Source organism: Panicum virgatum, chromosome 4K (genome assembly GCF_016808335.1).
Source record: "Panicum virgatum strain AP13 chromosome 4K, P.virgatum_v5, whole genome shotgun sequence".
In the NCBI taxonomy this organism is placed as follows: Eukaryota; Viridiplantae; Streptophyta; class Magnoliopsida; order Poales; family Poaceae; genus Panicum; species Panicum virgatum.
Window position 1 is genome coordinate 33,454,742 of NC_053139.1, and position 12,827 is coordinate 33,467,568.

At 43.2% G+C, this 12,827-nt stretch overlaps 1 protein-coding gene across 1 annotated transcript; it reads right to left on the reverse strand.

Annotated features, from left to right (window-relative positions):
* Positions 1 to 8,734: 8,734 nt before the first annotated feature.
* LOC120704799 lies at positions 8,735 to 9,947 on the reverse strand. Its single transcript, XM_039989323.1, has one exon. The coding sequence runs from the start codon at positions 9,810 to 9,812 to the stop codon at positions 9,024 to 9,026; it is 789 nt and encodes a 262-aa protein (XP_039845257.1). The 5' UTR covers positions 9,813 to 9,947; the 3' UTR covers positions 8,735 to 9,023.
* Between the last annotated feature and the right edge of the window lie 2,880 nt (positions 9,948 to 12,827).

Below are 12,827 nucleotides of genomic sequence, written 5' to 3' on the forward strand. Positions count from 1 at the left end.
AACTAATCTTGAGAGAGGGTTAGCTGAGAACACGCCAAGACACAAGAGAATACAAGACTAATTACCTTGTCTCTAGGGGCCTCCACGCAAAAGCTTGAAGACACAACCATGGCACACGGAGGTTCCCTTCCTGCTCGCCGGTGTTCTGATGCAAGGGAAACGCTGGTGAGAGGGAGAAAACGGAGAGGAGGCGGAGGGGATCTCGTGGAAGCGCTCACCCACGAAGGAAGAGGCCGGACTCGGTCGGAATCTTGCTGGCGGTGGCCAGTTAGGACTACTCCATGGCAGCGTCGCTGCACCGGCGGGCAGGCGATGGGAAGAAGCAAAACGGAGCCATCTCGCCGAGGGGAACGCCGTGATGCTGTCCATCTTGTCAAACACGCGGCGGACGTGGCGAATCGGGCAACTGCGACATCCGGCGGCGGCGATTTGCTGGGCGCCAGATCAACCAGCAGGGGCACGCGGGGAACACGGGGCCGGCGCTCTACTCTGACCACCACGCGAGGCCATGGCGCTGCACACCGTGAGGCGAGCAGGGGGAACGTGCGGCCTCGGTTGCTCGCCGGTTTCAGGTGGCGGCGCTGCGTGTTGCAGGGAAGAAGCATCTCTGCTGGGCACGTAGGGCTTCGAGGCTGGGTGTGAAGCAAGCAGGGGGCATGGGCATGCAAGGCTGGGCTCTTGGCCCTTTTTGCACGCGTGGCAGGGAGGGTGCGGTGCACCTCGTGTAAGCCTGGGCCGGTGCAGCAAACAGCAGGCGGCTTGCCGGGCTGGGACTCGGACTCGGCCTCGGCCTTGAGTCCAGGTTGGTCACGGAAAAAAAATAGATGTGGGGCTGGTCAGCAGGTCTCACGAATCATCAGCAAGAGAAAGAGGACAAGGTAGATACATGAAGGTGCTCCCCACTTTCTAGTTTTCATGACTACGGAGCTTCTCAGCAACGAGAATCGAGAGCGGTGACCAGTGGCGAGGCTGCGGCATGTTGCGATGATACTCGGGGAAGTCTTGGATTTAGCAGGCGGGCGGAGGAGTTGGCGAATCTGACAGCCAACAGCCGGCGGCGCTCGGCCTCGGCAGGCTATGGTGGCTGAGAGGGATCAAGATAGAACAAGTATTTCAGAGCAACGGTGCTGTTCGTCAAAACTGACGGTGGTAATGGCGAAATATTGCCGGAAAACGCCGAAATCGAGATAAGACTCTGTTTCGAGCCTGATTTGATCAAGATGAGAGATTAGAGGATCGAAAACTCGATGGGCAAACCAAGTTGAATATAGTCCGGAAATAAAAGATAAAAGAATTTCGATCTCTCAGAATATATTTTCAGGCTTTCAATAAATCTAGAAAAGTCTAGATAAATCTTTTATTCCACAAAAATATATTCTAAAAATTCTAAGAAAAATCTTGGGGGTATTTTGGGACAAGGAGTCCAAATAAAATACTTGAATTGAATCTCATGAAAAAGATTCTAGAATGTTTCATTAAATGGACTGAGCTCTAGGAAAATATGAGAATAAATGCCAGAAAATTTTGGAAAATTCTCGAAATATTCAGAAAATGGATAATTATATTCAAAAAGATATTCACAACCCAAAATTGAAATTTTGGGGTGTGACATTATATTTGCACGACACTTTGAAAAATATTTTTTAATAATAAATAATTAATTTTGGCTACTAGGAACAAATATTTCCACAACATGAACAAATGATTATTTTCTACGAACAAAAAGTTAAACATGACGGGCAAAAATTAATATACTATGAACGAAGTATTAAACATTCCAAACATTTGATTGTACAGGATAATTGATGAAAAATGAATATCACGAATAAATGAATCAATTTTGCCTAACAATTTGGCCTAAAAAAGCGAACAAATAATTTAACTTTACGAATAAATTAGTTACACACAGATAAATAATTTTACATGAAGAATAAATGCATGTCCATCACAAACAATTATTTATCTAAGTGTATATATATGTACTAAACTTAGCATATAAAAAATAAATCATTTCATAGACCAACTTATGAGTCAATATACATTGAGCACAACTCACATTTAAATGTGAACAAAGAGTTCTATACTACAGTAACAGGTAAGTGTAGGTCCGTTGACATTCGATTATATAATAAATAAACATGGTTTGATGTAAATTATAGAATAAAAAATTATAAATTCAAAAAATTATGTACATGAGTTGTATACTTAGAAAAGTTAGAAAAGAAAGGAAAACAAAAATAGGAGGAAATAGGAAAGAGAAAAACAAGAGAGATACATATAATAAGAAAATAAATAGAAAATAAAAAACGTGAAACAAAAATAAAATATAAAATAAGTGAAGAGAATACACACACTAAGATAGTAAACGAAAACAAAAATTAGAAGGAAAGGAACAAGAAAGAGAAAAAAAAGAATACGCTCTTTAGCTAGAAGGAATACACACACTGCAGTTTGGTTGGGCCACTCGCTCTTTAGCTAGAAGGAATACACACACTGCAGTTTGGTTGAGCTACTCGCTCTTTAGCTAGAAGGAATACACACACTGCAGTTTGGTTGGGCCACTCGCCTGCGTGCGTCCTTGACCTGATCAAGGACGATTGTAAACCTTCTGTCTAATTAATAGAGCTCTCCTTTACCCGAAAAAAACGAAACAAAGAGAAATAGATAGAAAAGAAAAATATAAAAAAAGACGGATCATTTGCATGCATGCATCGACAAACAATAACCTAACATGGCATCAATCTATTTAGCCTGATAGCACTTAGGCACTTGGGCACATGTATGTGAACGGACCTGCTTATTCTGTATCATTAGTAAATATATAAGAGCAACCCAACAATAGCAGTCAGCCAATACATCAGTAGCCAGCCCGCTTACATGGGCTGAAATCGTCCCACCAGCCCACATAACATGCTTCAGGCGATGGATCCGGTTTTACTGACTATATGATATGATATATAGCCACTGGCCAGCCTAATATAATTGGGCCTATTCCTCTCAAGAAAAAACAAACTTTTTGGGCCCAGTGGTAACGTAGGAGGCTAGCCTGAAGAAAACGATGGGCATTCCCTCATTGTCCACGTCGGTTCTCACTGGTCCTCGTCAGAAAGCGCCCGTCCACGACGGATGTCTCTCCTGTGGCTCTCTATGAGCTCGCACGTCAGAATCACACAACACCAACACCAACACCAAAAAAGCAGATTCAAGCAACAACTAGTGAACTAGGCACGCAGCTGGCAGCTGCTCCATGCCGACGAGCTCAATCATACATACACCATGATCTCCCCTCATCTTTCTTTCGAGTTGACCTGATTTCTCTGACACGGATCCACCGATCCACGTCTTCCGCAGCCATTTCTTACTGGAAAGCAAGAAATATGGAGGCAGCCGGCTTAAGTGCAGAGTATCATTGCAGGTCGTAAACAATGCATTGCCTCGTCACCACAAGTTGTGGCAGCAGTGCTTTTCACTAATGGCTAGGATTATGATGCGTACTATTACTTAATTCCGCCACATGGAAAGAGAAAGCAGTTGCAGGGAGATGGAAAATGACAAGCAGCAGTCGCCTTGTCGCGTCCAGAGCTTTGTGCTGATGAAGTGATAAGGCAGGGCGCACGGCTCCATTTTTCAGGGGCCACACGCGATGCAACGAGAATAATATCTCGTCTCGGACCTTTGTCTTTGGCTTTGGCACCGGCAAAAGGTTCTACATTGTGCAGGTGTGAGTAATGTGACCAAATTGGCAAATTAGATGTGTGTGACACTGCGACCGCAGCGTCTCATTGCATTGATCTCGTCGAGTTAAAAAACATTTTTTTCGGGTTACATGCTTTCATTTCTTTTACGCTATTTGTTGGATATATAGTTGGTAGAGAACGATGAATTTGAGTTCATCCGATCCTTTACCATAATACCGTCATGTAGAGATTGCACTGAGGACATGACGATGAAGCTCAGCATAATTAACTTTCCACGGTATTGGTACAGCCAAAAATGTGAGATTTGGTCGCATAATGCCCATTTAGAACAATGGAAAAAAATTAGATGTTTAGCCCATACAGATCCAGTGAATTCCTATGGAATGACTTTTCCATAAGTGAAATTTTACAATAATTGGAAAAAAAAATATGAGCCGTCCATCTGATAAAATCCTACAGTCGTGAAGGAAATACCCAGAAATATTTAGGGTAAAGTATCTGGTACTTCCAAAATATGGACCAAGTACCAAAAAGTAGAACCGAATACTAATTTAGTTTAGTTTTTATAAATACTTTTCATAGATCAACGGCTAAAAAAATTCAAGGTAAAAGTACCTGAAAGTACCCATTGGTACTTTACAATCATTGTAAAAGAGCTCTTAGAATAAAAAAAGAAAAAAAGATATTTACAACCCTTACAGATCCAATGAATTCAGGCTAGTATGCGAAATTGTTATAGAGCGCGCGTGCACCAGGACCGTTGGCAGCGAACGGGACATGCATCCTTATAAGAGACTATCGTTTTCCAAATTACGCTTCAATGCTGCTTCCGATTCCACCGTCTACTTCATTTTCAAAAGTTCCAGAGCAAGTGAAAGGGTATCTAATCTCCGGTTTGTGATAAGGGTCCTAAAATAAATTAGTTTATGTCAAAATATATATCTGCTGGAAGCTATTGTACACTAATTTCAAAGTTTTACACCTCTAGGTACAAAGTTTTTAATATATCTGCCCAAAGTTGTGCCTCCTTCCAAAAAAAACTTCACATTATGACATGGAACTCTTTGTTGTTAGGCATACAAGTTAGTTAGTGCTATGAATTGAGGGGTTCAAAGTTTTTATTTCATGCCTTGATATATTCATTACGTTTGTAATCATTTATCCAAAGTTTTAATAAACATGATCTGAAAGTTCTCAATATTTTCATTCAAAGTTTTCAAGTAGTCAGTTTAGAGTTTTAGCATGGAACTATATAAGTTTGGACATGTGATATTTTATATGCTTCATAGTTTTTTCACAAATACGAGTATTAAATTTTCAAATATGTGCGTTCGAAGCTAGGTATTCTATAAAAGTTTTCCATATAAGAGGCAAAAACTTTCAAGATTCTACTATAAAGCGCCATCTGTAGAACTTCAAATATATGTAATTTTTTGTAGCATGGAGTGCATAGTTTACAATTTGGCAGAACATAGTTCCATATATTCTTAGTGCAAAGTTTGAAATTACAAAGTTTTTTTTTCATAAGAACAATATTTTTGAAATGTGCAAGCAGCAATTCCCTGAATATAGAATGTAAAGATTAGAATAAAAGACTTATACTAAACACAGACTTAGGTGATCTTTCGTTTTTACTAAACACACTGTCCTTTTCTCCAATCATGCAGGTATATTATTTTTCTCCCCATTAGTTGAATCTTAGTTTTTTTGTGAGTTCTGTGACGATGATGTGTCCACATTAATAAGAAGCTTACTAAACTCTCATTTTGCACAGGTCAGGCAAAGGCTCTTTGATAGCTCTCAAACAAGATTTGGACCACAACACTTAAGCATTCAGGTGAGATCAAGGCACATTGGTTGCTATGAAAAAATTCTATACATATGTGTTTGAAAATACACTGGTATGAAATCTCTAAATTTGAATGCTAAATTTGTTGTAATTACAAAATTTTAGAGTTTGGAGTACAAAGTCAGTAATGTTATATTTGTAAAGTTCATGTGTTCTAATGTTTAGGGTTGTAACGTTTTTAAGATAAAGTTTTAGAACCAAGAGATACAAAGTTTCTGAGAGGCTAGAACAAAGTTCCCAATATGGAAATGCAAAGGTTTTTAGTTATGAAGTATTATATGTAAAAGGATAAAATTTTAAATGTTTTGTCACAAAGTTTCATATTTTTTGAAGAGTAAAGTTGTATTCATGAGAATACAAAGTTTATAACATGTTAGTAGAAAGTTTTCTAATTTTAAGATGCAAAGTTTAGAGTTTATTTTACTAAAAAATTTACAAGCCCAAAGTTATTAAATTTAGTGTTAATTTTTTATTTTAGCAGAAAGTTTTTATCTAAAATGTTCTATATCTATTTTTAAAAGGTTTCAAATATCCATGTATAAAGTTTTGTATCTAGTAGTATAGATTTTTAAATTTAATTGTAGAAAGTTTTGAAATTTAGTGTACAAAGTTTTGAAATTATAAAGTTGTAGAGTCTCGTGTAGAAAGTTTGAAAATATATTAGTAGAAAGTTTCTAAATTTAGAGTGTAAGGTTTGAATTAAAGTTTTGGATCTGGGAGTACATAATTTAAAATGGGTTAATAGAAGATTTTTGGAGCTAATAATTTTTGGGACAACCCCATATTCAAAGAACATAGATTCATACTTCAAAGTTTTTGGAACTAAAAAGTTTCTTTGTTTCCTAGTTCAAAGTTCATAGTTTTAGATTTCAAAGTTTTTGGGGAACTAAAAAATTTTAATTACTGTACTACTACTAAGTTTACATATACATATTTCAAAATTTTTGTGACTACAAAGCTTATTAGTGTGCTACTACAAAGTTCACAACTCAAATTTTAAAGTTTTTTGGACCTACAAAGTTATTAATATGCCAGTAAAAAGTTTCATAGTTTTTTATATTTGAAAGTTTTTTAGAATTACAAAGTTATTAATGTGCTAGCACAAAGTTTAGCCATACAGGAGGGTAAAATAAAGATTTGATTGGCTGTCGTTCTGCAACATGGAATAAACAAAAAAAACTGATGGCCCATTCATGTTTTTCATCCAACATCGTTATCTTTTTTTTAACCATAATTGCATCTTCATTGATAGAACCCATAATTGCTTCTGCATCTTCTTTTTACCAAACCTTAGTCTTACTAGTTCTACATGCATATGTATGTGAAATCTGTATGACTAAACTTAAGACACTAAAGAATTATTCCGCATCTTTTTTTACCAAATCTTGATCCTACTAGTTCTACATGCATATGTATGTGAAATCCAGGCCTCTCCCATTCACTCACCCACACACCCGTTGTCCCGAAAAATGAAAAAGAATATAGTAGAAGGTAGAATAGAAGTCAAATGTATATTCACTAATTCAAACTACTAGTGTACATGCGTTGCTTCCTGCTTGCAACGCTCATTCGCTGCAATGCTGCCGCGGCGCACGCTCGCCAACTAATGACCCCGGGCTAGTATGTGAAGTCGGGCTAGTCCAGATCTTTTGTTTCTTGTCACACACTGAACGGCCATGTTACACGAAACTATATATGGAAGGTATATATGATTATTACCCCAATGCGTAGTGGCGCAAGTTGTTTCTACAGATGGGAATGTGCGATAAAATTCCGCTTGCAATTTTGGCTATGATGGTTTTCTGTAGCTAAAATAGTTGAATACTTAAAGGGCAGAGATTGAAGTAAGCCCAATCAAATGTTAACCTCCTTCGAGTAAGGAAACAAATGGAAGGACAAAAAAACTAAAAAGTGTGGTATACCATGAACCGAAAAGTAACAAATCAGCTGGAATGGTTATTTTTGGAGCGGCAAGTTTAAGAGCTCATATTAGGAACACGCCTGTAATACTCCCGTTTACTATAGTTTGAGCAGACAATGAAGTAAATTTTATCTGACATTTGCGATTAGAAAAATTTTCAGGAAGGAAGGCTGTGTTTAGTTCATGAAAAAGTTTGAATTTTGGTACTCTAGAATATTTCGTTGTTATTTGATAATTAATGTTCAATTATGAACTAATTAGATTTAAAACATTCATCTCGTATCAAATAGTTATATTGTGTAATTAGTTATTTTTTCAACTACATTTAATATTCTATACATGTGTTCGAAGATTTGATGTGACATATGTGTTGGAAATTTTTTGGGAACTGCCGAAGTACTACAGATTATCTGACATTTGCCATTAGAAGATTTATGACAGGGAGTACAGGTGCAACCAACTCCATTTAAAGAAAGAAAACACCAGAATGCTCACGCAACCACTACGGTGTTGTCTCTTGTCTTGGAGAATGAAACAATGATCCAAGCTCCAAAAATGTATCCTTTTGCAGTTTTGCTAGATTAGGAATGCAGTTTGTTAGGCTTCCCTTTGCCTGCGTAAAATACCAAACTATTTTCCATTTGATTCTTGGGAGCTCAACCACAGTATTCTAACAAGACTTGGAGCCCAACCACGGCAGTACAGCACCCAGCCACCTACAGGGAATATAATCCTCCGTTGCGTGCAGGCGCCGTTCCTCGCAGCTCACGTGCAAAAAAAGGGGAAGAAAAAAGAAAGCACTGTGCGCGGAATAGTTTAGTGCTGCACGAACACGTGCTAACCACTCTCACGTAATTAAAAGGAAAAAAAGAAGCAGATCAAACCCGTCGTCAACCTCCGTTGGTGTAGTGGAATGGAACGGAATCTCGCGGAAGGTGTGGAAAACATCCATGGAGGTTAGTGGAACAATGAGTTTGATTTTGGAAAAGCATTATTAGCAGCAGCAGCAGCAGCTGGTGAGGAGCCTTTCGATCCGTGACCACACCGGATTTTGACAAATCAGCTGCCGGCCGGGAAACCTAGACCGTTCCAAAGACATCGTGTCGCCATGATATGATGACTTGTTGGAATTTATGGAACCCTTAGCTTGAAAGCAAGCCAAAATGCTTTCTTGACATTTGCACGAAAGATAATGATAGGAGTAATTCATTGAGTACGTCTCTCTCTCTCTCTCTCTCTCTCTCTCTCTCTCTCTCTCTCATGGCACAGATGAAATCATCTTCTTTCATTCACCTTTAATTTTTCACGTGTTCATTTCCTTTTGCTTCTTGCAAAAGAATTCCACTTTCGTGGTTCTAATCTTCTAGACTAGTACACACTAGATAGATAGATGCTCAAAATCCGAAGAAATGATGTACATACAAGCAAGTCGCAGAAAACATTTACACTTGATTTTGTCACCAAATTAACTTGGCAACCACTAATGGTGTCTGTGGATGAATCAAAAAGGGAAGACCTGGGATGTGGCTTCACCCACCGTTCACGGCGGCGGGCGTCACCGGACGGCCGAGGCCACGGTGTGCGCCCACATCCGGAGGTGCTCCTTGAGGTCGTTGCCGTCGCCGGGCGGCGGGATCCGCCAGTTCCGCAGCGCCCTCCTGACCTCCGCTTCCTCCTCGTCGTCGTCCCACGCCTCCGAGAGGTACGGCCTCCTCGGCGCCTGGGCGGCGTCCTCCGGCGGGGCGGAGGAGGAGGAGGACGGCGCGTCCCGCGGCGCTGCGGGAGCCGACGCGGTGGCCCGGTTCTCCTCCTCGGACCGCTTCCGGCGCAGGCCCGGCACGATGGACGCGAGCTCGGCGTCCACCTCGGCGTCGGAGAAGGTGAAGCCGAGGTCCTGCAGGCCCTTGACCTCCTCGAACTCCAGCTCCGACAGGCTCCGCCCGCGCCGCCGCCGCCGCTGCCCGCCCCCGGCGGGCCGCCGCCTCCGCTCCGGCGGCGCGGCCGCGGCGAGGCCGTCCTTGCCCGAGAGGATGGTCTCGAGGCGCGCGCGGTTGCCGCTGTCGGCGGGGAGCAGGAGCGGCTCCAGGCCCTGGAACGCGGCCGCGGTGGCCTCGTGGCTCCGCGTCCGCCGGTGCCGCAGCCCGCCGCCGGCGCCGGCCGTGGGGCTCGACGCGGGAACCGGCCCCGCCGGCGCGCGGTCCGCCTCGCGCTCCGGCGCCGCGGTGGAGGGGGGCGGGAGCAGCACGAGGTGGCGGAACCAGCAGGCGTCGTACAACTCCATGGTCCGCTCCGCGGCCGCTGCCGACGCCGCCGCCGCAGCAGCAGCTTGGTTCGGCTGCTCCATTCGGGGAGGGGGGACGGACAGGGGAGGCTCTGGGTCTCGCGGCGCGACTGGGTTGTGGGCGCTGGGCGGGCGGTGGCGGCTGGGTTTTATACTGTGCTCGCTGCCGCAGCAGCCCAGCGCGGTCGGGGTGGTCGCCGGACTTGGGGTGGGGTCAACGGCTAGCGGCTGTGCGCGCGGGCGGGCGCAGGAAGGTTCTACGGCTCGCGTGTTGGTGTTGGGGTCGTCACGTCAATTTGGGGGTTTTCTTACGTGATGAAATGAAACTACCCTTCGTTTTCTTTCTTCTATAAGAAAATGGCGGATCCGTACGCGTATTGGAGTATTCTGCTTTGCTCACGTATGCCGGGGTATCGTGATGTGCCGGGAAAGAAATGTGGTGCGTGGTGAGCACGTCAAGTACGGTTTTTCGATTGGAATCGGTTATACTAGGTCAATGCGGAATACAGTACTAGAAAATACTATGTTGCTTTTTTTCCTTTTCACATATCTTAGGTTCAAGGTGTCTAAAATTAGCTAATTCTTAGGTGTCAATGTGAACACATATCCCTATGTTCGGTTGCAACCGGCCAACAGTGTTTTTCTCTCACACCAAACCATCACTAGCCACAAGTCACCAGCCAGCCAATAATATTTTTCTCTCACAACAAATTAGCACCAGCCACGGCCAAGCGAATAGAGTATAAACACTATTTTTTTTTAAAAAAATCACCGACGAGAGAGACATGTTCGCATAGTTGGAAGAATGACCAGTGGTAGCGTTGGACGAGACAACGTAGTGGCGACGTGAGGACCGACACTCCATGGGTTGTAAAATATGAGAGACTTTTACGTGTATATCATTATGTTAAGTGCTCTTGACCTCTATACCTTTATTTTTTTAGTCGCACTTGTATGTCCTACCGCCAATGATGAGCACATAGCTCCTCAAATTATTCAGCTTGGGTCATTTATATTTGATGGAAATAAAACTATTATAATGAAAGAGGGAGTTCTAGCTAATACTGTAACTTTAGAGACCAAGCTTATTTTTCGAGGAAATAATTTGCACAAGGGAGAAAAGAAGCAAGAAATACAGTTGCCGCTGGCCGGATATTTTATTGATCCAGAGAAAAACTACGCAAGATTAATTCATAATTCTATGATGGAATAGGAGGCGGGTGTGCATCGCCAGATTATTTAATAGTAATTCTATATTAAAGTCAGGTTAATATTTTTTTAGTTTGCATGCACTATTTGTTTGAGTCGGACCTTGTTGGCCAGGTATTTTGAGTCTTGCGCCTGCGTGCGTATAAAAGGCCAGTAACCGGTCATGTAATGGGGGGATTTTTTTATGGTTGTTGCTATTCCGTCGAGGGCTCCTCCTAAGAACAAGGGAAGAGCGATTTCCGTCCTATCTATCAAGCTGCTGATCCGTTGTGGTCGTGAAGATCGTGAGATCAAGTTGTCTGACTTGGGCTCGTGGCGAATTCTATTGGAATTCATCCCTTCTGATCGTGGGAGTTCTGCTCGCGGGTGGAAGGTTTACGTTGGGTTTGGTTTGCATCGACTGTAAGCCGATCTCTTCTCTGCTGCTACTGTTTGTGGTGCTGGATCAAATCAAAACATTATTTTCTACTATCTGGTTTGAATCGGTTCATATAAGTTGTTCCAATTTTGGATTTGATAATTATTATATCGTGAGAGACATTGGCTGCTGCTTGTTATTTTAATTATACACCGATTGACCTCTGATTGGTGGGTGAGATAAATTAACATCAATTTATTTGCCGAGAGTGCAAAAATAGCTGGTTGATTTTTGAACGTGATTTTGCTACTGGTTGAGCGTGAATAGCATCTTGTGCCAGCGCTATCTCTGAAAAAAGAAATATTCAGTAAAAGTATTTGCAAGTACCGTGAAAGATCGGACACACTCCTGGACATTTTTGGCGTGTCCTTATCAGCCAACTTATCTTACCCTTATACCCTTCCGTCCAGGTTCCGTTAGTAGTTAACGGTAGCAAAGGCCTGACATGTGGGTCTGAGCAATGAAAATGACCATATTGCCCCTGGATATCTATTTACTCATATTCCCAAGGTAAAAAAAGGAAAAAACAGCCGACACCCGCACCTCCCTATTGGATCGGATCGGGGGAGAGGAGACTCCGGCGAGGCCGCGACCTCCCTGCCGCGGCCTCCGACTGCCCCCTCCAGCCCGCTCTGCCTCCGGCCGGCACCCCCTCCGGCCGCCCCACTCCGGCCGCCCCCTCCGGCCCTCCCAACTCTGGCACCACAAAGTCCAGGAAGCCTCCACCGTCAGCCATTGTCGCCACCAAGCTCGATCTCGCCGCTGAGCTCCCTCCTCCGCCCTTCCTCACCGCCAATAGACCGCCCAACCACCTTCCTTGTGCCTCGACGAAGCTCCCTGACCCGCTCGCCTCCGCCCAGACCGCCGGTGCACCGTCGCCGCCGCCCGCCATGGGCGACCCCTCTCCTGGCGCCTCCAGCTCCGTCCGAGTGCACAAATGGGTAGAGTTCGGTCTCCTCTTGCTCCCCCACCCTTTCCCCCTGGCCGCCGGTGAGGGAGCTCGCCGGATTTCGCCGGATTCCGCCCGCCCCCTTCTTCAACCTCCGTCCAGGGACCTCCCTGCAATTAGTTTTAGGATTTCAGGAGCCTCTGCGCAAATCTGTTAAAACTCTCCTAACTCCTCTGTCCAGCACCTCCCAACATAAGGGCAAAATTGTCTTTTTCCATCTCCGTTAGCCACTGTTAGTGTTCATTCCATTCAAAAGGGTATAATAGTAAAGATAAGTTGGCGGTAGGACATACATGTGCGATTGAAAAAAATAGGAGTATGGAGGTCAAGAGCACTTAACATAAGAATATACAGGTAAAAGTCTTAAAATATGACCGTCAGATGGCCTAGTATGATAGTAAGAGGTGTTGACGATCAAAATTGGCACCGTCAGGTGACACAAGTCTTACCAGTCTCCCAAATCGGTCAGATCGGTAGGATCAACTTCTTCAAATTGCAAATT